Source organism: Coturnix japonica, chromosome 11 (assembly GCF_054131305.1).
Source record: "Coturnix japonica strain WE chromosome 11, WE-NBRP24, whole genome shotgun sequence".
NCBI lineage: Eukaryota > Metazoa > Chordata > Aves > Galliformes > Phasianidae > Coturnix > Coturnix japonica.
Window position 1 is genome coordinate 18701141 of NC_140673.1, and position 26353 is coordinate 18727493.

The window sequence follows — 26353 nt, forward strand, 5'->3', positions numbered from 1 at the left end:
TTATAGATGGTCTGGTACAGGTTTTCTTTTTTATTTTTTTTAAGCTTAAAGTAAAGCAGCATCTGTTTGTTTTTTGTTGTTGATGATTCTGTTTCTGAAATGTGCTGCTCCTCTTTCAAAAGTCCTGCTTATCTGTACATTGAAGAAAAATATTCAAAAATACTGCCTTCATTTTCACACACAGTGCTGAAGATGCTGCAAGCACCAAATCATAGCTCATAGAATCAGGTCCTGAGATAGTTACTACCAGTAAAGAGGAATCCTTTGAGTGTATGCCATTGGTGAGCCGATGAGCATGGACCGTAGAAGGGCTCCATGTAGAAGGTAAAATTGGCAAAAGCATAACAGATTTGAAATGTATCCCATGGTGTAGGGTATGATTTTTGTTTTGATCACTTTTCATTCTTTAAAGTATTATTTGTTTGACCATAATTGTTCCATGATCTGTTTTTTTTTGTTTTTTTGTTTTTTTTTTTAATGTGTGATTTAATAATATTAAGCAGTTTTAATTTATATTCTTCTATATGGTCAAGCTTAGATATCTTGACTTTTTGAACTAAATCAATAGTTGTCGTTTAGTTTCTCAAGCTACTTAATATTTGATTATCTGTAGTGTAATATGCAATTTGACTTCATTTTTGACACAAGAAAAAGTTAGGTGTGTATTGTTTGGATTTTGATACTGTGAATTTAGTGGTGGGGTGAGTCATTTCTTCACTTCCTTTTACGTGGTACTTTTTTTCTTAACTACTGTTGTTCCTAAAATATTATTAACAATATTGCAGTAAGTTTTAGCCAGTGGGAGGAAATAAAGAAGAAAGTCAGTTTATTGGAATGTTGCTAGGGTGTGGAAGATGAGTTTCTTACCTCAGCATATAGCACTTGAGGTGTATTGACTTTGTGACTGCAGAGCTTACAGGCATGCTGGTTTGTACTAAATGTAGCGGTTATCATTCAGCTCTCCAAAATTGTAGTCTTAGAATTTAAAAAAAAAAAAAAAGAAAGAAAAAAAAAAAACAAACATTATCAGAGTTACTCTGATGGCAGGAGATAATTAGACTTTCTTATCCATAAGCTATGTTTATATGTTTCTTGCTTTTTTTTTCCCCTTGGAGTCTTAACAAATTAGGTAGTCGAAGGAATATGAGAAGTCACGTAAGAGAAGCATAACGTTTGAAGTAGGGGATAGAATTTCATACACCTTTCTGCAGCCTAGACTCTAGTAGGCCATGAAGTAAAATGTCAGGTGAATAATCTTCAGTCTAGCATTATCACAGGTCATGTGTTTCATTCAAGTTGAGCAGACAGAAAGGATCATTATTCACTTGCACAGCTTATCTTGACATGTTTCTCATTTTACCAGTAGTGTTTTATTGTATCAGATGATAGAAAATTTTTCTCCCCTGTTCTCTTCCAAAGTAATTTTTAAGTTTTCCATTGCATGCTAAGGGCTCTTATTTTACTTTTGTCTGGAAGTGGGGGGAGGAAGGGAGGACCGGGCCTTTCAGAAAGCCTGCAGTTGACAGGATTCCTTCTTCCCTAGTAATAGCTTATAAAACTCGTATGTATGCACAAATATTTCTCTTGCGTGCATGTGAAATGCATTTTCGTCCTGAGAAAAGTGTTCTCTGCAGAAACTACCCGTGTGTAAAAAGAAGATTGGCTTTAAAAGGCAACTGTGATGGGAACAGTGTCTTAGGGAGATGCAGCTTGGACTTGAGGTAAATCGAATGCTTTACAAAAATGTGGTTTTGAGCTTGCATTGACATTGTATGTAATATGGGTACACGTTAACTGTATAATGTTTTTTGTATGGTTTTTCTCAATAAATGTAAACTGGTGGATAATAATAGCAATGTTTTTGTCTTTCTTATGCTCCTACCCTGCCTTCGTTAGTAGGAAATTACAGATGTAGAGGAAAAATATCACAACATCCAAGTCTCATGTGAATGAACATCACCCCCATGGAAGTCTATATGGCTATTAAAATACTCACTGAAAACATCATGCAGCTTATATTTTTTTCCCAAGATTTCTCTGAATTTTACAACTATTTTATTGAGGCAAAAGAGTGACTTCCATAGTGACTGTTCTGAGGGCAGTCAGCACATTTGACCGTAGTAAAATTTCTTAGTAATTTTTAAATGTTTCCATAATCTAATCTAGCTTTACTGTGTTTTATGCTAAGGTTCTGCCAGTGCTCTTCAGTTGAAAATGTGACTTATTTGTAAAGTAATTCTTAAAGAAGCTTATGCTGAAAAATTCACAAGGGTTTAGCACAATGACTTAAGCACTGACACCAAGGAGATTCTATTGAAAAATAGTGTGCTTGTCTCGAGCAGGCATCGTTTAGAGATGCAACTATAAATTCATTGCATCAAAAAAAATGGAGGTTGAAAAACGATGTACTTCCTGAAAGTAATTGTTTACTTCTATCAACGTAACTGTTGGTTCATATTTTTCTCTGTCTTTTAAAGAGTGAAAAAATAGAATTTTTACAAGCAAATGGTGATGTTCTTACGGTAGCTACAGGCCTTACTGAGATTATTCTTACTATTTGGATTACCGACTGCATAGGTTGATAAGAGCATAAGAGTTTAAATGCAAGCCTGTTTAAAGAATCATGACCACCAAACTAATGCTCTTTGAACCACAGAGCAACAGAGTGAGCAGTTATGTAATCTTTTATTGTTTAAAAATAGTACACTGGAGTTCTTGAAAAATCATTGATAAGTATTTCCTTTTGCCAGTTCTGTGCCTCTGGGATAAAGTAAAACAGCTTAAATATTCAGTGCTCATGCAAAACTATACCAGTAGATTTACACTACTACAAAAGTTTCCAGATTGTGTATTTAGCTTTATACTATTACACAACGGTTGGTCTTCAAATATGGGAGCGCTACTATCATTCCATTTTTCCTTTTAGTTGATCTTTCACACATTGATTCCTTTTTTTTTAGCCTGCAATACTAAATTCTGTACTGAGCAAGGAACCCGGACACTCACACAACTTGAAGGTTATTCATATCTGATGCAGGAATGACAATGCATATCTTTGCTTTCTTTAGTTGGCCCCATCAGAAAAAGAGATGATGCAGTAAGAAAGTTTTGAGGGGAAGAAAGATTCCAGCTAAAGTAGAGCATTAGTAGTCATCAGCTAGAAAATAAAAAGGTTAAGAGAAAGAGATTAATAGATTTCTCACAATAGGAAAGATACAAGAGTATGTGAGATTTAAGCAAATTAAAATACTAACTCTTACTTTCAATGGTGAGAATACAGGTGCTAGCAGATGTGCCTCTGTTGTTGACTGCTTTACACATATATTCACCTTCATCTTCTGGGAAGGTTTCAGGCAAGTAAAGGCAGTAGGTTTCTCCTCTTTCAATATATTGATAGTCCTCAGAGTCCTGCAACATTTCCCCCTCAAACCACCATGTGACTTGAGGTTTCGGTTCTCCAGTAATTTTAACTGTAAATCTCACTGGCTCACCATCAACAACTGATGTGTTTTTCAGTGACTTCTTAAACCAGGGAGCTCCAGATCGGGCTTGGTCTTCCTCATCTTCATAAGTAGAACCATTAATGATGCTTCCCTCGTCATCTTCTTCCTCTTCCCTTTTCTGTTTTAAAATAATTCAGTTTAGAATTTTCAGAGTAGCAATAGCTGCTTGACTGCTAGTTTACATATAGTTGAATACAGAAAAGCTGTTGTTTTTAAGAAGGGGAAATGCCTATCCATGCTAGAAAACAATGTTCAGAACATGGGACAGGCAGTAAATGCTGTCTAAACTTTTGTTTTAATGAAGCTGGTATGGCTGGTGTCTTAGGGGAAAGTATAAGCGTGAACAGTGTTTCCTTGTTCAGAATATTCAAAGGAAACTGCTGTTTTCTTGCAGTATATTTCTCATGCTCTTCAAAGTAATAAAAATTCAAAAGTAATTGATTACACAAATGTAATAATTTATATAATACTCCTTTTATACTTCTGGCATTGTTGCCATCAGTGGTAATCAGAGGCCAAGTTAAAAGACAGTACTTTAGAAAAGGTACTTTGTAATCTCTACCTTCTGTAATGCAGCATCAATTTCTTTTTGTTCGAACTGCATGCGTAGTAATTTTTGTTCTTCAATCCTCCTCTGTTCTTCTTCTTCCCTAGCCCTTGCCATTTGCTCAAAACGTGCCTTCATATTTACTTTATGAGTAAATGGAGCCTCGGATTTCTTGGCTGGTCTCACATCTACCTCATCATCCTTGGGAAAGAAAAAGAATAGGATTTAATTTTTAAATGCTCATAGCAATTGTACCGGTTTAATTTTTAACTGCAAAGCCACCTTGAGTCCTCTTGGTTATTTTTCTCCCCACAGATTTGTTTAATGTTGGATGTAAAGTGGAGTCTCATAATAATTCCTCATATTCTGAGATGGGAGTTTTTTCCCCTTAGAAGTTACCAAGGACATTTCAGTTGAACCTTAGTCTAATACTTCAACAATACATTTTTCTAAAGAAATAAATTGCTTATCAAGTCTGCAAGGCGTGGATTCAAGAAATAACGTATTGCACAGCTACAAGTATATACTGTGAATTCACATGTCCCCTGTAACGTCTCACTCTTAATTGCACTTTGTTAGTGGTATGTTGTAGTAACATTGTAGAAGTAACTTTGGCTACAGCTGTAGCTCTGGATTAGAGGTGATAAACTATTAAGCTAAGGGAAAAAAGAGCAGAGCTATTGGAAACTGTATTCAGTCTTTCTCTAAGGACAGTTGTAAAGCACTGAAGTGAATCATCACTGCAGTCTTACATTGGGGAGCCAAGTAAATGTTCTTAGCAGTGGCCCAACTAAGTACGTGTCCTTCCTTGTTTTGAGAAGAGACATTGATTTTTATTAGTTTCTTTCCTCAAAAAGAATACTTAGACTTTTTTTGCAACTCCTCATGCTCAGATTTTGGGTTGTTGAGGTTTTTTTTCTGTGCATTTTGGTTGATTTTGGTTGGTTTTCCCTGCAGCTAATTTTGCAGAGATTTAAATTCTTTTTTCACCTCAAATGAGAATAAATCCTACTGCACTTATGCTGTAATTCTCCATATTCCTGTCCAAGGAAAATCCTATTTTCCCAAGAATCCATGAAGTATAGAAAAGATAATGGGAGTGTTTGCTTTCTGTTACTGTCACGTACTAGAGATACAGAACCTTTCTTCACGTTGCCATGCAACCAGCTGGTGTGTTAGAAGTCACTGCTGATTTGCTTGTACAAGTTCTTTTATTTGTGCTATTGGCCTTTTTATTTGTGGACTTTAAAAGCAGACCTTCCCAATTAAGTCATCTTCTCTGTGGGCTGTTTTTTAGCTGGGCTTATCTATTTTTTTGGAAAATAATCAACTTAATGATCATAGAAAATGATTGTAGAGTAGATGTGGGAAGGGAGAAGATTAGGGAGAGAAATACAGAGTATTTGCATAAATCATCTCAAGTGTATTAGAAAAATATCTTCTAAAGATTTTACTTCCAGGTGTAAGTTGTAGTGCTCTTGTGGCAGTGGTACATCCCCAGTCACTTTGCTTCAGCGCTCAGGCAGGTTGTTGACCTTACAGAAATGTTAGTGTTACTCATTCAATGGGAAGTTTAAAAAGTTCTGAGCTGACATTGAAGTGAATGATTGTGGATACTAAAGCCTCAGTGTGAGGCTTTAATTTATATGGTGGGAATGAATTAGAGTTCAGAAGGAGCAGCAACATGTGTGACCACTAGTAGAACAGACTCAAAAACCAGCATGTTTCAGCACCTCAGGCCAACAGGTTATTAATGATGTATGAGCAGATAAACAGATCCTGCTTGAGTGCAAATGATTGATGAATAAACTAGTGCTGTTTCTCTTAGAGATGCCAACATCATACATCCAAAGAAGGGAACAGAGAAGCAGGGACAGAAACATGTTGGAAATACGGCAAATTTTGGTGAAAGCAGTAGTATTGCCCTGTACTATCAGCTGTGCTAGTTGAGTAAATCATTACCATGCAGAATACAAATTACCTCCTGAAACTTCTCAGCTTCCCTTTCTCTTATTTCTTCATCCATTGCTCTTCTTTTGGCTCGTTCTTCTTCAATCTTCTTCTGTATTTCTTCTTGAGACAATTGTCCTATTTTCTCAAACTTGCTTTTCAGATTCTTTGCTTGGATAGAACCACTTCTTTTTAGCTTTATTAATTCTTCATATTCTTTGCTTAGCTCAAAAGTTTCAGATTCCTCTTCCAGCTGTTTAGAAATAACAGAACATATAAGATAGAAAATACCTTGGTTATTGTCACTACCCGTTCTGCCCACAGATTGGTGTAACTTTGAGTGCTTGAACAACTCTTTTAGCTTGGAGTTATTTCAAGTCAAAGACCTTTTCCTTCTAATGACTTTTCTCTCAGTGTGGTCTGGATTCTACTGAGTTCACAGCATCATTAAGCTTTAATTTTAAAATATTTTTGCTCTGGTTTTACAGATCAAACAAATGAGATTTCAGGATGTCACAGCTGGAAAAGAAGTAATTGTTTATATTCTGCTCTATCACTTCATGACCTCTGATGGCAATAAGGGAATGCATTTCAGTTGTATCTCTTCTTCCCCAGTGTGCATTTCAAAATGTACTTGCAAAGCTCGCAAGCTGTAGGCTTTTATTACTCGCTCTAGCTTTGCTTACAAAAATAAAGTCATTCTAATATTCAAAATTGAATCATATTCTGAAAATTACCACCCACAACCAAATCAAATTGGTGTGCACTTCTTGAATGTGCTGTTCTAGTCATCTGGTATGCAAGGCAAATTCTGGGTGTGATTCTTAACATCAGCTGTGACAGCCTTCAAATCCTTGATACACTAGAAACAACTCAAGGTCACTATAATTCCTTCCAAATTATTTAATAGGGCATTTCTGTGAGGAGGGCAGGAATTTTGCTCTTTTTTCCTTTTATCTTTGAATTTTGAATCTAGGTGTTTGTTTTCCACATATTGGAAAGATGTTGTATTTGTTTTATTAACGCAGTAGAATTTGCAGGTAACTTAATTGAAATGCTAAAACAACAAATTGGAAGTTGTTTATACTTCAAGGGTAGCAAGGGGATACAGGCGTTTTCCTGGTAGGTTAGAAATTAAATGCATGCAATATTATAAAAAGATATTTTGGATTTTCATTCTTCTCACGTGATACAGGAAGTATTGATTTAAAATCCCTTAAAAAGGAACTTCCAGTTAAAATCTTATACTCTGAAGTCTGAATGTTGTATTTTTCTTTGGAGCATGCATAACACATCTCTGGATATACAAACCTCTCCCATTTCTTGTCTTAGCTGTTGGAATTCTTGCTTTTCCATTTCCAGTTTTTGCCTGCGTTCCTCTTCTGTGCGTCTCTTTTCTTCTTCCATCTTTTGTCTCAGCATCTCCTCAAAATTAATTTCCAGTTTACCAGGGATGAGAGATTCTTGAGAAAATGTCTTAAACATTTCTGGTGGTTCATCATCATCCAGCACCTGCTGGAAATTCACATCGTTAATGCTGCATCCTGAAGGTACCTGGGATTAAATATCCAAGTATTCTGCCACAGAGCAGTAAGGTGCAGTAGGGTTTTGCTTTGGTGTTTTGAGATGGAATGTGTCTGGGGGATTTGTTTGATTTTAGCCCTTTCTTATTACAGCTCTAAACATTTTATAATGGAGATGAAGGTGTGCATACAAATGCAGCCTTTTCTACAAGATGATGGGAGAGCATGTCCTCTGAAAGCAGCTTTGGGACTCAAAGCTGTCAACTCTTGTTCATTCCACAGATTGTCCTTATATTAAGTATTTGTGTCTAAGTGGCATTGCCCTATATGCTGAAATATCCGTAGTCTTTCTTGTAGGCAATCTGTGTTATATTATTTGATATCAGTATTGCTAATATGCAATATTAGAAGAATTTTCTAGAAGACACATGCAAATGGAAGATATGAAATCATGTTGCCAGTTCATTGATTTCCTTCTTTCCCTGTCCTTAGGCTGCACAGCTTGGCTGGGCATTAATGGTCATTCTTTATGAGGTGATTGCTTGTTTTTCTGATCAGTTCATAAGAGGATAGTATGGCCTCAGAGAAGCACTGCTTAACTACTTCCAAAAGCTGGAAATCTAGAAACAAATATTTAATCCAACTGCATTTGTTAAAGCAGAGCATTACTATGACATTGAAGGGTGATAACCCAGTCATCTGAATTGCACAGGAAAGTAAATTCTAGATAAAAACCTATGTGAGTCTACTTTTGCGTGTAACTATGTGGACTTATTTTGTCACACTGATAGAGACTGTCTCAACAAAAGCAGTCTAAGGTGTGCAATGAGGTCAATTACTGATCTAGAACTGCACAAAGATAACGGCTTTTGGCACTGTTCAGTCAGTGCATGTTTGAAAAGCCTTGTGGCAAACACTGAGGAATGCCCAGAATTTCAGGCAGACTGCGCTCCAAACAGGAGCCATCATCCAAATTCTATAAGGGATCAAAGCTTCCATTTGAGAAAGTGTTTTAACTTTATATATATATATGCAAATGCTTTAGTACTCCACTTTTTCTGTTATTCGTGGTTACTGCTGTTATAATTTGTGCCTTTTACTGCTGCTTGTGCCATCCTTGTTCATGCCTGCTTCTGTTTTTATTTGTTTCTTCAATAGCATTTTGGTTTGGTTTGGGGTTTTTTTTTTGGCTCAATCAAATACTCTTAGTCACTATAGATTTCCTTCAAATTTTCCCCGTGAGTAAGCTTTCAGCTGGACTGCAGCCCCACCATTCCTTCCATTCTTCATTCGTTTTGCATAATACCAGCTTTAGTTGTAGAAACTGTGTCATGGAGAAGTGGAATCAAAAAATGAAGCTGTAAACTATTTCCTTCAGTGAGAACAGTGCAGAGCTGCGTATTTGCTAGGAGCTAACTGCAGCTAAGTCAGTAAAGAGCCGTTCAAGTCTTTCTGATGATGTATGAGTTCATATGCTCATGAAAGGAGAAATGTTAATTCAAAATGTATTAATGTATTTGTGTATGAAAACAAAAAGTGCATATGACCAAATTACTGCATCTGTTTGTATTTTTGAGTCAGTAATAAAAAGATAGAAAGCCAACCTATTCCTGATTTAAGGGGAAAAAAAGAGAAAGGCAAATATCAGCTGAATTGTGTGATACACAAAACCCTTGTGGTTAGCTTGGTTATTATTATTTCAGCTCTGTTTTGTGAAGTGAGCCTGTGGCTTTGTCTGGTTTGATTTCTACAAACTGGGAACAGACAGTTGTGGGAAACAGCCCTGTAATGGCAGTGGTGTGCAGCTCTGCCAGCCAATTTTCAGTGGGCGAACAGTGATTGATACAAAATAGAACGGCTTTTTGTTCATACTAAGACAGGTTCTTCACATAGTTGCTAATGGAAAGCGATCGACAGCAGAGAAATGAATGCTCGAGTCTGAAAGGGATCATGTTGATAGTGGGAGATGTGGAAGTTTAAATATAGCAGAAGAAAATGTGAAACAGGGAGGTTCTTGCAAAAGGAGGTGGAGGCAGCATTGATGGTTTTCAGCAACAGCATCTGTTTGTGTGTATTTTGTCAAAATTGAATTAAAATGGGTAAGCGTGAATAAGTTCTAAGACAACAATTTAAACACTTAAAAATGAATATGCGGTTTTAGTAATTCTGAGTGAGATCACTTGTGTTCTTAAAGTGCTTAAAACACATCAAATTGTTGCTGCTATATTGTGTAGGTGTGGAAAACAGGCTTGTGTTTTCTATTTCAAGTAAAGGAAACTCTTAACTCTTTCAGAATAGTAATTAACAGAAAATTGTTCTAGCACGTATATGCTGAAAACATCTTCAATTAATTTTTTAGACCAGAGAACATCTTTACAGCGCTGTTACAGTTGCAGGCTGTGCTGCATCAAATGGATTAAGCCTTGATTAATCAATGAGACTTTTCTTGCCTGGATGTTTAAGCTTTTGTTACACAGAGGCAGAAAACAATATTCTGAAGAAAGCAGTAAAAAACAGAAGGCAGTGAGTTGTTGGTGTCCTTGCTTTACTTTCTTTGAATTATCTGCTGGCTTTTCATTAAGATTATAGTGGCAGAAGTCCAGTAGCACTCCTTTTCTAGAGGTTTAAGGTTCTTTGCTCCCACTTCAGAGTTGTGGACAGGCCATACACATTATTTTCAATATTTGCTTTCCAATACAAAACCTGGTATAAATTTACATTGTAATTTTGTGGGTGGCCATGCAGAGTAGAGGTCTGGTCTTCAGCCCAATTTTCAGCCAGAGGGAGCACTGCTAACAGTACTAGAAGCCATACAAAGTGTTCTGTTGCTTCACAAGCATCACTTTGAATTATGAAGAAAAAAGAGAATTAGACATGCAGATGGTCTTTCCTAGTAAAGCCACACAAGGGAACATAGGAAGAGACTGCTGGATAAATGAGTTATCCCACAGTTCTTCATGGTATGTCTTGCCCTTCGTTTTGAATAATACAATACTTGTATTTTAGCTGGTGTTAAATTTAACTCTGTATTTCCTAACATCCACCAGTAAGTAGTTGGTTTATATCCAAAAGCCTGCTGAAACTTGAACTTAGTGGAAAAAGCAATGAAAGACTCTGTGCTATTTTGTGTACAAACTACTGCTCCGACCCTCAGATGTCGGGCATCTGTCTTTATTTCCAAATAATGTAGCTGTCAGTCTTTGCTCCCTAAAAATTCATCTTTGATATAATCTTAATTCAGATTTTATCATTGCATATTACAGGGATCGATTCCAGTTCGATGTTCTGTATAAAGAATTGTAACAGTAAATTCCACAAGTTGCCTTTTCTGTTTCTCCAAACAAGTAATGAAATACAATAAAAACCTCAATTAGCTGACTTCAGCTTCTTCATTTTTTCCATGCTCAAGGGCCACGGATTAGCTCAGAATATGCACTTGCACTGAGCATTCTTCTAGTATGGCGTGAATTACACTTAAGTGAGTGAGAAACGTAGGGAGCTTGACTTGGAAAACTGCAGCTAAAGACACAGGAATTTCTCCCTTGCCCCCAGCCAAACACAAAACCTTCCTTCTGAAGATACTTTGCTTTGCATTTTTGCACCTACCATAGTACTGGCAGTTGGAAACAGTATCTGCTTTTCATTTGATATCTTTTCTAGGTTTGTTGTGAGGAAGGATAGTTTCCTGATAATTTTTTATGGGGAGCCCTAAGTAGTTTGCCTTCCAATAAGTAGTAGGGTAAACTAATAAATGAAGAAATTGAAGCATACACTTAACTGCAGTTAAAACTTTTCCCTTTCATTGTGGAGATTGAGGGAAAATAATAAACTAAATACTAAACAAAGTATCATACCATGTTCTTCCGTGCTTCAGCAAATGCCCTTTTCTCTTCTTCTATGCGTCTCCTTGCATCTTGTTCTGCTCTCCTCTTTTCCTCTTCTCTCCTCAGTCTTTCCATCTCCTCAAAACTGAGCCTAAGTTTACCAGGACGGAATTCTCTACCAGAATTTTCAGATTCTCCATGGCCACCTTCATTTATCTTCAGAAAAAAATGGAGAGGGGGAAAAATATAATGTTTGGATAAGGTTTTTTGTTGCTTTTTTTTTATGTATCTTTTCTGAATAACAAACAAGTACTCCATTAATTCCTTTCTGATCCTTTATAATTGCTTTTTTTTCTCCCGGAGAAAAAATAGAGACTTTCAAGGTGAGGCTGGATCAGGCTCTGGGCAGCCTGATGTAGCTGTGGCGTCCCTGTTTATTGCAGGGGAGTGGGGCTAGTTGGCCTTCAGAGGCCCCTTCCAACTCTTAAGGATTCTATAATTCTATACTGATGATTCGTTTCCCATAAGAACCTTTTTTAACCAGAAGAGAGAGAGAGGAAATGTATTTCAGAATCCCATATTGAACTTCTGTATTTATTGAAATTGCTTCAGGGTGTAATTTGGAGCAGGATGCCTTATCAGGAAAAAGATAAAAAAATTAAGTATCTATTTCATAGTTTCAGGGTTGGATTATTTCCTGTAAACAAGCACTTCCTATTCACTTTCTTCACATCATTTCCATTGACTTTTATACCATTGAGTTATCACCAGTGCATTTAGCAGCTTAAAGGAAGGCTGTAGTTTTATAGCAAAACTAAATTAATATTTTTAATTAATCCAGACTGACATTTTTGTTTCTTTTCTTTTTAGACATTTAATCATCACTGAAGAAAGGGAACTGAGATATTTCAATATTTCTTATCTCCAGTAAACATTATCTGCTAAGAGAAACCCACTGTTTGCAAACTACAAAGAAGAGCAAAATGAATGAACCATCTTCAGAACATGTCACGGAGTACCTCAGTTGTTAATGGTGGAAATTGACTGGGGACTGTCAAGAGTATTAATGCTCCAGCTATCTGCATACTGCAAGCAAGCCTGGTATGTTGGGTAGACATCTGAGGGAATTACAGAGGTCTCATAAGGGGGGGAAAAAAAGCAAGAAAGAATTGAAGGAGTTGAACTACTGAACTCTTCCGTAAAGGAAACTTTTTACACCAGGTTTTGACAACCACTGATAGCAGATATAACCGCAAAATAGAAAAGTACCACATGGGTGATTTGCTTTTCTTTTGAATTTGTGAATTCCGTTGTCACGCTTTTATATTACTTGGTTACTAAATGTAGGTATATAAGGGTGGGAGATGTGAAGAAAACTTCAATTGGAATGGCTATGGTGGCTTCACAAAGTTCGCTCTCCTTCATTTTCTTTTCTCTTTCACTTATATCCCTACTCCAAAAGAAAACAAAAATGAGCATTATTCACATAATGCCAAGGTTATCGGTAGGGAATAACCATTCCATAAGGTGATTTTTTTCAAGGGCACAGGGAGGACAAGAGGTGGGGACAAGGGGGTATTAACTTCAGTTTTGGCATCTGTCTGAGCCTCGAACCTTCCCAGTTTGGACCAATTGGGAATTTCAGAAGTTCAGCTTTCTGGAGGTTCTGTGTTGTGCTGGTTTTTGGTTTATTTTGTTTTTCCATCAAGTAGCAAATTGCTTTTGAAATATAGGCAATATAACGATCTTGTTTGTTTAAGAATGGTAATTTATATTTACACTGTTCTTTTAAAGTTAAAATTAGCAAATTCATAGAAATAATATGTTTAAAGTTCTCAAGAAATATGAAAAAACATGACTCATTAAACTTCTTTGTATGTGAATGAACAAAGTCACAATGTTTGAGATGGTATAGAGGAAGGATACTTAAATACAGAACTTCAAAATAAAGCTTTTGCAAATAGAGAATAGTAAAATAGGAAATACAGTACTCAAGTATCTGGTGTTATCTTATCCTAGTGCCAAATGCACGATTCCCTTAGTATGATTAAAGAGCAAATTATAGTGAGGTCTGTTTATAGCTGAACTAAAATAAGTCTGGCTCTTGATAATGGAAATAGTTTTGCAAATAATATAAAACAAGTTGTGAGCAACAATTTGGTGTCAAATCTCGTAATTTCTAGTATGTTGTTCTTTACGCCACTGCCTATAAGACGGCTGACCTGTCTTTATTTTCTTCACAAAAACAAGTTTAAAAAACCAACACAATGTATCATGTTTATAAAGATAAGTGTGGGAATAAGAAGGAGCATTTTCCTATACTGATTGTCTTCATAAAAATTGGTTACTTAAACATACAAAGTATTTTTCATGATCCAAACAGAAAAGTAATTTTCTTCCTGAGGATTTAAAGCTTAAGTGCAAAGTCCTACAAAGTGCAGATGTGAAAACTGATAATACTGACAACAAACATTTTATTTTAATATGAGAGTTATACCTACATGGGTAATGAGTTAGAACCAAGATGAGAAGCATCTATTTCAAAACTTCATGGTGACTGAATTGTCAGCTTGAAATCAAGCTAAGCAATGAGAATCAGGTTCAGGAGTGAATGTAAAGGCATATCCTCTATCAGAATTCTATAGCAGCATGCACAAAACATGTACTTACCATCTGCTGTCTGGCTTCTTCAAAGGCACGTTTTTCCTCTTCTAAACGCTGCTTTGCTTCTATCTCTGCTTGCCGCCTTTGGTTTTCCTGTCTTTGTCTTTCAAGTTCTTCAAAAGTTACCTTCAGCTTACCGGGAGACACTTGTGTTTCATTGTCCTGATTTTCACCCTGCATAAGAAAAATGAAATAGTTACCTTTTAAGTAACACACAGGTTTATTGCTTAGGCATTCTTAGATGTGCGGTTTACCGTGAGAAATGAAAGGCACTTGGTTTCCTTAAAGAATTCCTTTTGTTCCTCATATATAAGCTTCATTTCTTCATCCAGTCTGCCTTTTTGTTCTGCTCTTTCTTTTCCTGTGTTATCAAAGTTTACTTTCATCTTCCCAGGTGTTTTGTTGGGCTTTACGGGCACTACCGTAACCAGTAGAGAAGCATCCCCTTCCTGTCCAAAAAGATATTTATTATATTTTCATAAAGCTTCACTTCTAGGCAACTTCTTAAGCTGTTGTTTTGTTACCTGTGTGCACCAAAAGTCCCAAAATAATTACTTGCACTGAGTATTAACAACAAAAAATCTGTCTGCCTCTGACAGTCACTAATTTTCTTGTCATATCTGAAAGCATCAAGACTGAATTATACTTTAAACATAATTGCTGGCAAGGTGTCATTTCTTTACATATTTTCAATAACTATTTCTTATAAATATTCATTATTTGGATTAGGTAAGAACAGGTGGAATTTCGAATATGTAGAAGTTGCAGTGGCAGTCTACTTCTTACTATGTAAGGGAGATACGGTAGTTGGAACAAGGTAGTAGGTCCAGAAGTATGTTCTTTGTCAAGCAGATCAATTTGCTTTTGAGGGATGTCTCTGCTTCAAAATTATTTTCATCAATTATTTTGCCAAAATACGCTTCTCCCTTTCTTTTTTTAAGTTAGATACCATGATAACAAGGACACTGTTCAAGAACTTGATAGGTTTTGGTGGTGAGTTGTTATCTTTTTATAACTGTAATATGAATGTGCTTCTGTGTTACTGACAGAAGACTGGACCTTCAAGCCTAGATTTTTGAGATGATATATTTGTTTGCAAGATTTGAAATAGAAACCCATACGTTAAATGAGTTCATTTGAGGGACAAAAGTTACCAAGAAGTTGAGACCAGTGTTCAAACGTCAGTATATTGACAGAACCCCCTTTTATCGACAAGCTTAAGGCAAAGAGCTTTATGGATTTAGTGGATCATTGTCAGTAACCTGAAATCATTGTGGTGGCTTTGAATATTTGCAATTGAATTGTTCTGAACCCTTCAACATATTATTCATGCTTCAGACTCTAAAACTTAAATAAATTGAGTTTTAAGTGCAGGTAAACACTTCTGTATGCTTTAAAAAACTGTTACCTCCTTGGTTGAACAGCAGTGAATACCTGTGCCCTTTTGGAACTTCTCCCAGCCCATATAACAATAATAAAGCAAAGTGAATAAAAATGTAGGTGAACATTTCTTTAAAAAAAAAGCTGATTACCTCTGCTGCTGATTCAGTTCCCGTATTGTTAAAGTCATCAATCTATTAAATAAGAATTTCATAGGATTACATTAATTTGGCTCTTTGCCTTAGATTTTCAAACAAAGAACTGGAAATTTTTTTGTGTGTGTCAGTTTTATGTATGTAGCACTTAAATTCACAGAGATGGTAACGACTGAACCTTTGGTGGAGTATTTCAGACAGGTTAGCAAGCTGAGGAACAGGAAACGTGACATGGTAGACAAAGCATGCTTCAGCATTCTGAACACTTCAGTGATGAACCGAGGAAAGTGCTATAGATGTTCATTCTTCATGTGAGCATTCCATAATTGCATTTAAAATCAAACAAAAAGCCATGACAGCAAAAGTATTTCTGATCTAAGTGACATCGTCTTCCCTTCAACTCCCTGCAAAAAGTCAGTTCTATTTGGTGTCTTGATAGTGTTAGTTTTATACAGGAATGTTCTTTCTAGAATTCTCCATGATATATAATTCTGCCTTTCAAAGTAAACTAAATATTTGCTGGATAAAAGTGTACTTTTAGCAGGAAAGGTAACAATATTGAAAGTAGAAAATACTGTATAAGTTCCTATTGAAAACCGAGTTCTCCTGCAGCACTTTTCCTCTTTTCTTACAAAAAGCCAAAGCACTTTTCATAAGAAAAACCTAAATTAAATATTCCTATCTTTTTGTAAAACACATGAAAAATAAATCTTATAGTCCTATCATCTCAGTGTTTACTTGTACTGCAGTGTTTGCAGCACTGAGGAAAACTTACAGATGGAATTTAATATGATGCTCCAGTGCAAAATCTTACAAATGACTAGATTTTCTCCTTTGGCACAGTTAGAGTCTGTTCACATGTAGGTGCAGGAACAGCTCACAAAGTGACAAAGGAATTAAACATGAATTATTGTGATTTTTAGTTTACTTGCATCCTCATACATTTGCCTGATGAGGTCATTTTCACACTTCTTAGTGCCTCAGTTCATCTGTCACTGAACTGCATTCACTGATTTGTAAGCAAAAAATAGCCCAAAGTAAGGGTTCAGAAATAAATACTTTCAGATTAGTTTAGTAATTTCTATAAACACTTACAAACCCCGGGTTGTGCCTGGTTTCTACTCCTACCACATTTATGTTTGCCTGCTTTTGTCTGTAACTCAAGCTTTAAAAGTGGTTACCCTAAAGATTATTTAGATAATATTCATCTTCACTTTCTTCCTAAATTCAATCCCATTCAGTATCTCTCTCACGTAAACCACTACGATCAGAAACCTTAGAGTCAAATACTTTTGCTGAATACAAAGCTTTTTCTAATTTGTTGATAATTATACCTTATTTTGGTTAGATCACCATACCTCCTGTGCTTTTTTGGCTAATTCTCTTTGAATTTTTCTTTTCTCAATCATATCCTGCTCAATTCTGCGCTTTCTTTCTTCTTCCGTTCTTTTTCTTTCTTCTTCTTGTCTTTGCTTCTCCATTTCTGCAAACTTGCCTTTAACAGTTCCTGTGATATGAAACACACAAATCAGTAAGGAGATGTGATGCCTACATTGTGGATTATGTGGCCTTTAAACTTCAGCCTTTCTTACCTATTAGCTTTGGAACGTAACCTTTATCTGTCTTAGGTGACTTTGAATCGTCATCTTCATCAGACGCAAGCAGTTCTTTCATCTGGTTGATGAAATATAGAAAAAGTAAACTTTTTACACCTTAAATACGGTTCCAATAATATTGTCTTAAAATAACGTGAAAATACTTTCACGTGCAAAACTGAATATTAAAATAACATAAAATATTTGCAAAGAAAAATAACCTCCTGCTTTCTCCTGTTCCATTCTCTCTCTCTAACATATTGTTCTTTTCTTCTTTGCTTTTCATCTCTAGATCTCCTTTGATTTCTTTCTTCCCTTGCTTTCTGCATAGCTTCAAATTTATCCTTTACATCACCCTTGTGAAGCTTGGGCACATAGGACTTTTGGACGGGTTTAGATGAAGAAAGCAGAATCTTGATGAAGATATAGAAGAAATGAAGATAAGAAAAAGAAAGTTGAAACAGATGAACAGAAGCAGTCAGGCTGGATTAGAAAGAATGTAAGAACATAAAAGTACATTCAGGGTTATGAACTTTGTGCCATTAGCCATCATCTATGAAGTATTTGTTCATAGCTAAACAGTAATAAATACTGAAATATCCTAAACGAGTTTTGGCACTGTATTAAACTTAAAAACTGTGATGATGAATGCCACGTAACTAAGTATATGAGCAACACAAATGTACACTTGTTTTTATTTATTAAACATTATATATAGATTTATACTGTTGCACTGAAATTGTAAGCACTAAAAGAGGTCTTGTGCCCCTAACACCACATTTAAAACAAATGTAAGTAGGCAGACATGTAATAGAACATGTCTGTGTTCTGCAACTCTTCCACATCTGTAAATGGTTTTAAATACATGGCACTATCAGTTCATTTACAACTTCCAATATGATATATACTTATTTTTTTTCTTAATATTCAGAGAAACTCATCCAGTGATTTTATGGTGTAAAGGGTCCAAGGTCCTGGCTGGCAGGAATCTGGTACTAATAAAGGTAACAAACACATCTTTGCCAATACTTAAGTAAGAGAAGTACCTACTTTGCAGTATGATGTTTTCCATCTTTTTACTGCAGTGACTGCAGAAATGTGTCAGTGCAGTTATGCCGAGAAAACTGGCTGAAAGAAAGTTTGTTTCATATTTTCCACCTAAACCAACAGCAGATACTCTAATGATGTTTTGCTTTTGTTCCTGGCACTCAGCGTATCACGGCATAAGTAGAAATATTTCAAGTAGCCTGAATTGTCCCCAACATTACAAGTCTCTTCATTCATTTTCAATACCAATATGAACATGTCTAAAGCTGCTCTCAATTATCCTTCCATTGTCTTAAAATCGACAGTAGCCAGACTTATGCTATAAGTGTATTTTACAATGGCTTTTTAACTGCCCTATTTTCAAGCATCAGTTGTAAATTACTATATTACTTTGACTGCTCTAAAATTGGTACATACCTCTGTTTTCTGTGCGATGTCATTCATGGTTACAGTATTCTGCTCTGCACCTGGTACGTTTGATTGCTTTCAGTTTCTACCTGAAAGAAACAGTTCTAGTTATATTCCTTTCTTTTCCTTTTAAATGATGCTTTGACCATCTTCCTGTAAATAAGTTTGCATGGGCTGAAACTGATGTATCACAATTTCATTTGGTCCTTTGAGGCTCACAAAGAAATGAATAGGTTCTAAGTATGCAACAGTAATTAAAAGAACAAGCTTATGATTCACTATTCATGCTCATACCCCCCTTACATAGTCCCAGATATTGGTTTTTAATTTCCATTTTAAAAAGAAAGTCAGAGCTCTCAGCCAAGCTCTGGCTGCCTGTTACGAAACTGTTTTTCTCAATACTGTGCTAGCAGAAAGGAATGTGCTCTGCACCTCTGCCACTCCGCTTCAGGCTGAGGTCTGAGCCAGTGAGCTCAGGTTGCAAGAAGTCTGCAGAACGCTCAGGCCAAACACAGCCTGCTGGAGATGCTGCCTTGCCTTTGTACGGCTTTGCTTTCTTCCTACTGCTGCTGAGTGTGTGAGAGAATGAAGCTGGGCTTCAGGTAGGTTTGGCATCTTGACTTATCTTGTGAGGTTACTTGTAAAATCCATAAAAGTAGAAAAATCACAGTCAAAACCTTTTTTCCCTTTGCTCTATACCACATGTACGCAGTTCTAAGGGGATCAAACGTGGGATGTGATCGTTCAGTTAGAAGAATTCCACATGAAAACTATTAAGTCGAGAGAAACGTTTCAGGAGCAACTAAAGATTATCTGGTACTATAGATAGCATACGTGCCATGTGACACAAGGATGTGACCAAAAATGGCAGCATTCCCTGTTCTAGAGACCAAACTGTCACTTTATGAATGAACTGAATGTGACTGGGGTGTAATGAAAGCACAAGTTGTATCATGGTTTAATCATGGTTTAATCAAACGCACAAGAAGAGTCCATGGAGGGTACTCAGTAAGTAATCCTAATTGTAACTGTGCTTCTAGGAAGTGAATCTTCACAGAACTATGCTTTGATTCTATCAGTTCTCAGACTCCATAATTACTCATTGGAAAAAAAACAAACAAATGTGTTTCGTATGAGCTGATGTAAACATTTTTCACTTAGCGTTCTGAAGTTGTAAAACAGAAGTCTTCCAGTAGGCACTAAGCTGACTTTGAAGCTTTGTAGTTAAGACTTAAAGATTTCTGGCAAAACCATAAGCAAGCAGTTCCCAGAAGACAGTTGGTTTCCTGAGTCAGGATGATGATCATGGCTGATGTCCGTGAAAATCAAATTTATTTGAATAGAAGCATAATGATTTTTATCACAAGAAACGTGTTAATGGCTCAGTTACACCTTGGGTTGGCAGTGTGGAACAGAATCTGTTTTGCTTTAATGTATGACAGCTTATTCCTGACTCCCTTTCTCCTGCTGCATCAAGGAAAGCCCCAACTTTACAATGAGGTCAGTATGAGTTCCAAACTCTTCCTAAGCACATTACATTGTTGAATTGACACCCCCACCAGCCAGTGTTAGGAACGTACAATTAAAAATATTACGACTCTGTGAAATAATTACAAAAAGACTTTGTCACGTGAGCGTGATACGAACCTGGATGTACTGATGTAGAAATGACACTTCTTGAAACATTAAACGAATGTATTTTATGAGCTCTAATCTTTGTCTATAGTAACTTTGGGAGAAAAAAAAGGGGGGGGGAGGGGGGGAGGGAACAGAGAAAAAGCTCAAGATGAGTCAGGGTAGTTGTTTATTTTTCCAAAAGAAAATAGAGAAATATGCAAAACAGAGAAAATACATTGCAATCCCAATGATGTAAGGAATGAAGGCATTTTGATTCTTTTTTTGTTACATTTTTCCCCTGAAATTAGACGGGAATGGCAGGGTATGTTATGTTTTATTAAGTTCCTGCTTAGTTTCAGGTAAGCAATAGCATATGACAATCCTCTTGTGTCTGGAAATGGAGATGACTTTATGAGCATTATGAGTTTTAAGGTCTCTATATGCCATGGACATCCAAACTTTTGTCTTGCCTGGGCTGCATTGAGTGAAGAGGGAATTGTCCTGGGCTGCTGCAATTCTTAGTGAGCTCTGAAGGTGTTCATCAGAGATGACTGATGACATTTTACTCTTCCTGTGTTTCATCCTCTGAAACAGCTGCTCACAAACGTACGTACTGCCTAAAAGCAATGGCGTGAGGAAGGCATGACTATGAAGTGAGGGTTATAAAAGTCTGGTAAAGAGAAATGGCCAATTTTTTTATTGCAGCTCTATACTTGTGAATTTTCAGATGGAATGTGTTTATGGTGACTGAAAATGGACTCACAATCTTGAAACTTGTTCTCAAATTCCTGTATCAAAATGGAAAGCGTGGCTGCATGTTTTTCAAGGTTCACAGGACCGTGTTCAGCCAGTGCATCAAAATCTATAAACAAATTTTGCATAACATGAGCTGGCACTGCACTGTGCCCCATGCCCTGCTTTCAGCCCAGGACAGCAGGTTGGACGTGCCTGCTGTATGCTTCAATGTACATTTGTCTATTGTGCTGTTGAGTTTGAACGTCTTAAGAGCTTATCATACTTCACACATGTAAGTGATATCCCATAATAATCAGTATGACTTAAAACTAATTAAGACCCTTTGACTTCCTCATTCTTCTCTGCAGGTCTGAGAGAAGCCTTAATATAGGGCTGGAGCAGAAAAGTAAGCCCCAAAGTTAATCTCTTGTGAGAAATGACTCCATTTCACCTAAAGTGCTCCTGTGAGGATTGCTGCTGACCTTCACCGTAACAACATAACCCATCCATCTTAAAGTCACTTAAAAACCATGGCTGATTGAAAATCTGATTCACTTATGTGGATGCCCTGCCCCTGATACAGAGAGCAGAGCTCAGCGCTGCCCTTCGCTCCCTGTGAGGAGCTGCTTGCCATGAGGCCTCTCCTCAGCTCTGCACTGAACAAACCACTGGACCTCAGTTGCTCCTCATATTTATCTTGCCCTGCAGACCCTTCACTGTCTTCACAAAGCTCCTTCGGATGCTCTCTAACAATTTTACATCCTTATATTGTGGTGACCGAACATGCACACAGTGCTTGAGGTGAGGACACATCAGCATGGAGAAGAGTGGGACAATCCCTTCCTTCACCCGCTGTCAGTGCTGGGCCTGGTGCACCACAACCTTGTAAATTCCTGCTCTTTGAACTTCCAATAATGTGCCAGTCTAACTTGTTGTGGTCCATCAAGATGGCAGATACTGCCATTTGGAATACTGCCACATCTCCTCTTACTTTAGGTCACTTTCCAATCCTTTTGGCATCACCTAACTATTAATGTGCTTGAAGGTTAGCCAGCTGGCTCCAAGGCATTTTGCAGCTGTAAGTCATTCTGCCTCCACCTTTGATGCTAACTGATACGGATGTAAAGCAGTAGGTCCTCACTACACATGATACAGCCCATGTTTGCCCCCTCATCCCTCTTCATGCCATTTAGACCTCAAACATGAACAGCAGCAGGACCTTGCCTCAGGGACCCCTCGAGTGGTTTCCTTCAGGGTCAGGAAGCCCTGTAGCCTGCAAATTGTGGAAGAATAGCTCCCTCATCATCTACCAATAGCTATACAAAAAGCAGGTACTTATTTTCCAACCCAAGAAACTTTGACATGCTATTTTCTAACAATAGCAACTTTTATCTAAGATAGTATTTAATACAAGTAATGCTTATTCTTTAGCACAACAAGGGTCTGCTTGTTTGTGTGCTTACTTCAGAAGACATTTGTCCTACTATTACGAAGCTGTCTAAAAACTTAAGATTCCCTAAAACACTCTAAAGCTGAAAAAATTAAAACCATTCGTGGGACACAGGAGGTTTGATGGCTCCTAAGTCCCCAAACAAACCTCCTTAATTGTAATTTATTTCAGTGGAGTCATTAACACCCCCACGTGAGAGACGCAGTGAAATACAAGTGTTTTCCTACTCTTTACAAACAGGAGTACGATGCAGGGACTTAAAATAACCATCGAGTTGCTCTGTGATTCCTCCTTTCAAGAGGCCCCCCTGCCGTCTTCCTGGCTACTGTGAGTTATAAATAAGCCCTCTGCAGCACGGTCTAAGTTACGGTTACCATCTGTCTCTCTTTGTGATCCACTTGCAGGGAAGACTCCGTTATATAGGAAAACCATATTGTGAGACTTGGAAACTTAGCACTTGCAGCCAAAGCACTTAAGAGAGGAAAACACGGTCCGTAATGCTAAAGTATTTAAAGGAGGATTAAATAGAACTGGAAAGAGGAGGGGAAGGTGAGCAAGGCTCACCATTTCTGTCCTTACTGCAACTTCTCTGGTATGACTCTACCAGCTGTTGTACTAAATTACAGATAGTGAAGTAGATTCTAAAATTAACGGGCATGGGGGAAGGTCCTGAGCTGGTATAAACTGTCAGCTCCTCTGCAGCCAACGAGCTCTGACAATTAGCACCAGCTGCCCAGCCATTACATCTTGTAGAATACAAAACTACTTGCACTCAGTTGTATTTAATTCATGATATCTTTACAATTAAAGATTTACCAGGACCTTCCAAAAACTGACCCAGGACTTCATATACAACCTTCTCTTCCCTCTTTCAATTCATTGCACTTCAAGTCTTCTGTTACAGCAGCATGGCCTTTGCAGACATTGTGCTGTTTATACAGATCTACTTTGTGGAAGCTATTTTGAATATGTTTACACAGCTCTAAATACTCCTAATGTGACGGTGCCACACAGCCCAGCTTCTGTGTTAGAAAAATAAAGTCACCCCTCTCTGTGGAAGAGATCTGCCCCTTAATTCCTTGCTCCCTTCAGGTGCTATTATGGGGTAGGCATACTCCTGAACAAAGCGGGGCCCAGGGAAGTGCTGGTGAGATCTTCAGGCCTGTGATTCCGTGCTCCAAGACATCTGCTGATCCTGATTACGAGACGCAGTAAAATGTGAACTCAGACCCCTAAGAGGAAAACGCATGTTTTGCCCCATGCCACAGTTCCTCCAGCCTCTGCTGTGTCCCAGAAGCTGAAGAGGAACCTTAAGATTTGAGCTCAGCTCCTGTTGTCACTGCCAGGCTTGGAGAGCGGGCACTGAAATGTGGGACGAAATGCTGTGTGTGAGGTAGGGCTGCAGTTTGCCTCTTCCCATCTCATATGACAGCAGGCAGCCTACGTGCTGCTTCCCTGACACATGGACCCTTCACTGCATGGAGGGAGCTCCATTGACCATCTCCACTCTACTGAGCGTTGGGGCCGATGTCTGAGGGCAATGCCTTGGCCATCCCAGCGCACAGCAGGGCTCACCCTCAGCAGCTCCACTTCAGCTTTCCCCATCTCGTTTCCAGTTCAGCTGAGGCACTGTTCCTTGCTAAGGGCGCTACAAAGTGGAATGTCCACACGTTGTAAATTATGGATTATCTGATGGAGGAAAACACCCATGTATGGCATTCCAGACATGGCTGGAGAAAGCATTTCTTGGGGATACGTCCAGAACTGTCTGCCCAGTTCTTGTGTTTTGCTGAGGGTTTTCTGCACACACCAGATATGTTCCCATGTTAATGTGTATTCCTCAGTGCACGTGGCCCTCCTATAGGGCTAATTATTATTTCAGAATTTCGTTCCAAAGGGCATTTTTCTAAGAGACCTGAAGGTAACGGCACAGCTCTGTAACACCACAGCTCTGTAACACCACAGCTCTGTAACACCACAGCTCTGTAACACCACAGCACTGTAACACCACAGCACTGTAACACCACAGCTCTGTAACACCACAGCTCTGTAACACCACAGCTCTGTAACACCACAGCACTGTAACACCACAGCTCTGTAACACCACAGCACTGTAACACCACAGCACTGTAACACCACAGCTCTGTAACACCACAGCTCTGTAACACCACAGCACTGTAACACCACAGCTCTGTAACACCACAGCACTGTAACACACAGCCACGCGCCGGCTGGCTCCAGCACAGCGCTGCGTTCTCCTCAGCATTTCCTTCGCGAATGTTCATTATACCGACAGCAGCTCTTATATACCCAGACCAAACCCGGTAACAAATCGCTAGGAAGCTGTCAGAAGACCGCACTATTCCCCCCGAGTCGCTGCGTTGCAGCGGCACAATCACAATCACAGCAGCATCTACCAAACATCCCGGCGCTCACCAACAGCCCGGCGCTGGCGCGGAGACGCGGCGGCTCTTGTCCGCACGGATTCGTGCCGTAGCCCCCGCGGTGCCCGCTGCCGCTCTGCGGGACCCGCCGCCCCTTCCCGAGGGGACGCGACGAACCCCGTCCCGGCGGGTGGTGGGGGCGGCCGGGATCCCCTCCGCTCCTTACCTGGGAGCGCTGCCCCGCCGCTGCGTCTCGGCGTAGTCCCGGCGGAGCGGGCGGTAGCGCTGCGGGCTGCGGACGCCCCTTGGCTGCGGCCGCGGCTCCAACGCTGCAACTTTCCATAAAAGTCTCGGCTCGCGGCCGTCGCCCGCATTCCAGGCGAGCCCCGCGGCGCGGCAGCTGTCCCGCCTCAGCCTCAGCCTCAGCCCCGACCCGCGGCGGCTCGATGTGCCCGGCCCCTCGGCGCGGCGGGGTGCTCGGCCCGGCCGCCCTGTCAGCTCCCAGTCAGCTCACAGCCACCTCCCGACCCTCCCCCCCTCGTCCACCCCGCACAGCCGTCCCGGCCAACGGGCTTATTTTGGGCTGGAAGCGCCACGGAGCCATAAATAACCGGCCAGGGGGGGCCGCGCATTCCTGGCCGAGGGGCAGCGGCAGAGCCCCGGGGCCGACAGAAGTTCGGGCCTCGTCCCCAGGTCCCCGCCGCAGGGAGCCCGGCCCCGCACCGCACCGCACACTCACCCCCGGCTGCGGAGCGCTGCTGGCAGCGGCTGCTTCATGCTCCGCTTACGGAGCGGCTTTATAACCTGCCGCCGTCAGCTCCTCGGTCGCTTTATGGCACACGAGGAGCAATCGCCTAATAATAGTGCTGTGACAGTTCGCTGATGGAGCGGACAGGAATCCGGCCCGTGCCAGAACACAGAGCGCGTTCAGCCTCAAGCAGCGCCTTGCTCTGGAAACTTCACTAAGCACAGGCAGGAGTGTGGTTACATTACATCTGAATGCATTCCTTTTCCCCCTCGTTTCCTACCTTTCCAATTGCACCGTCCCCAGCTCAGAACTTTTCTATCTCCCTTGTATTTTGTCTGCCAGACTGGAGCCAAGGGGCAGCCAGAATCACAGACATGGGGATGATAACCACACGCCATCAGCCTCTGCCAATCTGAACAACAGATATCACTGCTAGAACACAGTATGTATTTCAAAGGACAGCGCAGAACTTTCCCCCAATGCCACGCTCAGAACAGCTGTATTGCCGAAGTCAGGGCACACACACTGAATTAAGGGCAGGAAGCATTCAGTTAGCAGCTTCCAGCAGACATACACCCAAATTTACTCATATCAAAGCATTTATGCACCACTGTTGTGCAGGAGTGAGGACTGGACACCTCCCTTAAGTGCTGCAGTTCATTACCTGCCCCCCTGGGAAGCCTTAGTTTTCAGCCAGAGCTCAGTGTAGTGGGACTGAAAAACAAAAAACCAAATAACAAACAAAAAAAACCAGCTCCTAAAACCAAGAAAAGAGATAACTTGACAGAAATAGAAGAATGCAATTACAGCACACCGGTTAGAT

General features: G+C 39.2%; 2 protein-coding genes across 52 annotated transcripts in view; one reads left to right on the forward strand and one right to left on the reverse strand.

Annotated features, from left to right (window-relative positions):
• Window positions 1–22016, forward strand: part of FUBP1 (far upstream element binding protein 1) — a 44545-nt gene extending 22529 nt beyond the window's left edge. For 8 of the 34 annotated variants that reach the window (XM_015869986.3, XM_015869991.3, XM_015869992.3 and 5 more), the window contains one exon: window positions 12218–13503. In XM_015869986.3, the coding sequence (XP_015725472.1) occupies window positions 12218–12235 (18 nt within the window). In that variant the 3' untranslated portion in view covers window positions 12236–13503. Of the gene's footprint in view, window positions 1–184; window positions 1851–12217; window positions 13504–17433; window positions 20310–21316 lie in introns of those variants that run through there. The other 26 variants (XM_085511510.1, XM_085511516.1, XM_015869987.3 and 23 more) reach the window with 11 other exon arrangements.
• NEXN (nexilin F-actin binding protein) lies at window positions 810–25232 on the reverse strand. Of its 18 annotated transcripts, none has more exons than XM_015869970.3 (14): window positions 25009–25232; window positions 18606–18685; window positions 17363–17554; window positions 17139–17220; window positions 16905–17053; window positions 15544–15585; window positions 14266–14460; window positions 14018–14185; window positions 11378–11563; window positions 7312–7512; window positions 6032–6253; window positions 4066–4251; window positions 3261–3621; window positions 810–975 (listed from the first exon to the last, which is right to left on the reverse strand). In XM_015869970.3, exons 2-14 carry the CDS (start codon window positions 18630–18632, stop codon window positions 935–937), a joined length of 2052 nt encoding a protein of 683 aa, XP_015725456.2. In that variant the 5' UTR covers window positions 18633–18685; window positions 25009–25232; the 3' UTR covers window positions 810–934. The 18 variants fall into 18 exon arrangements, with proteins under 18 accessions (XP_015725456.2, XP_015725455.2, XP_015725464.2 ...); XM_015869969.3 differs by having other exon boundaries at window positions 7312–7515; XM_015869978.3 differs by having other exon boundaries at window positions 7312–7515; window positions 24835–25037.
• Between the last annotated feature and the right edge of the window lie 1121 nt (window positions 25233–26353).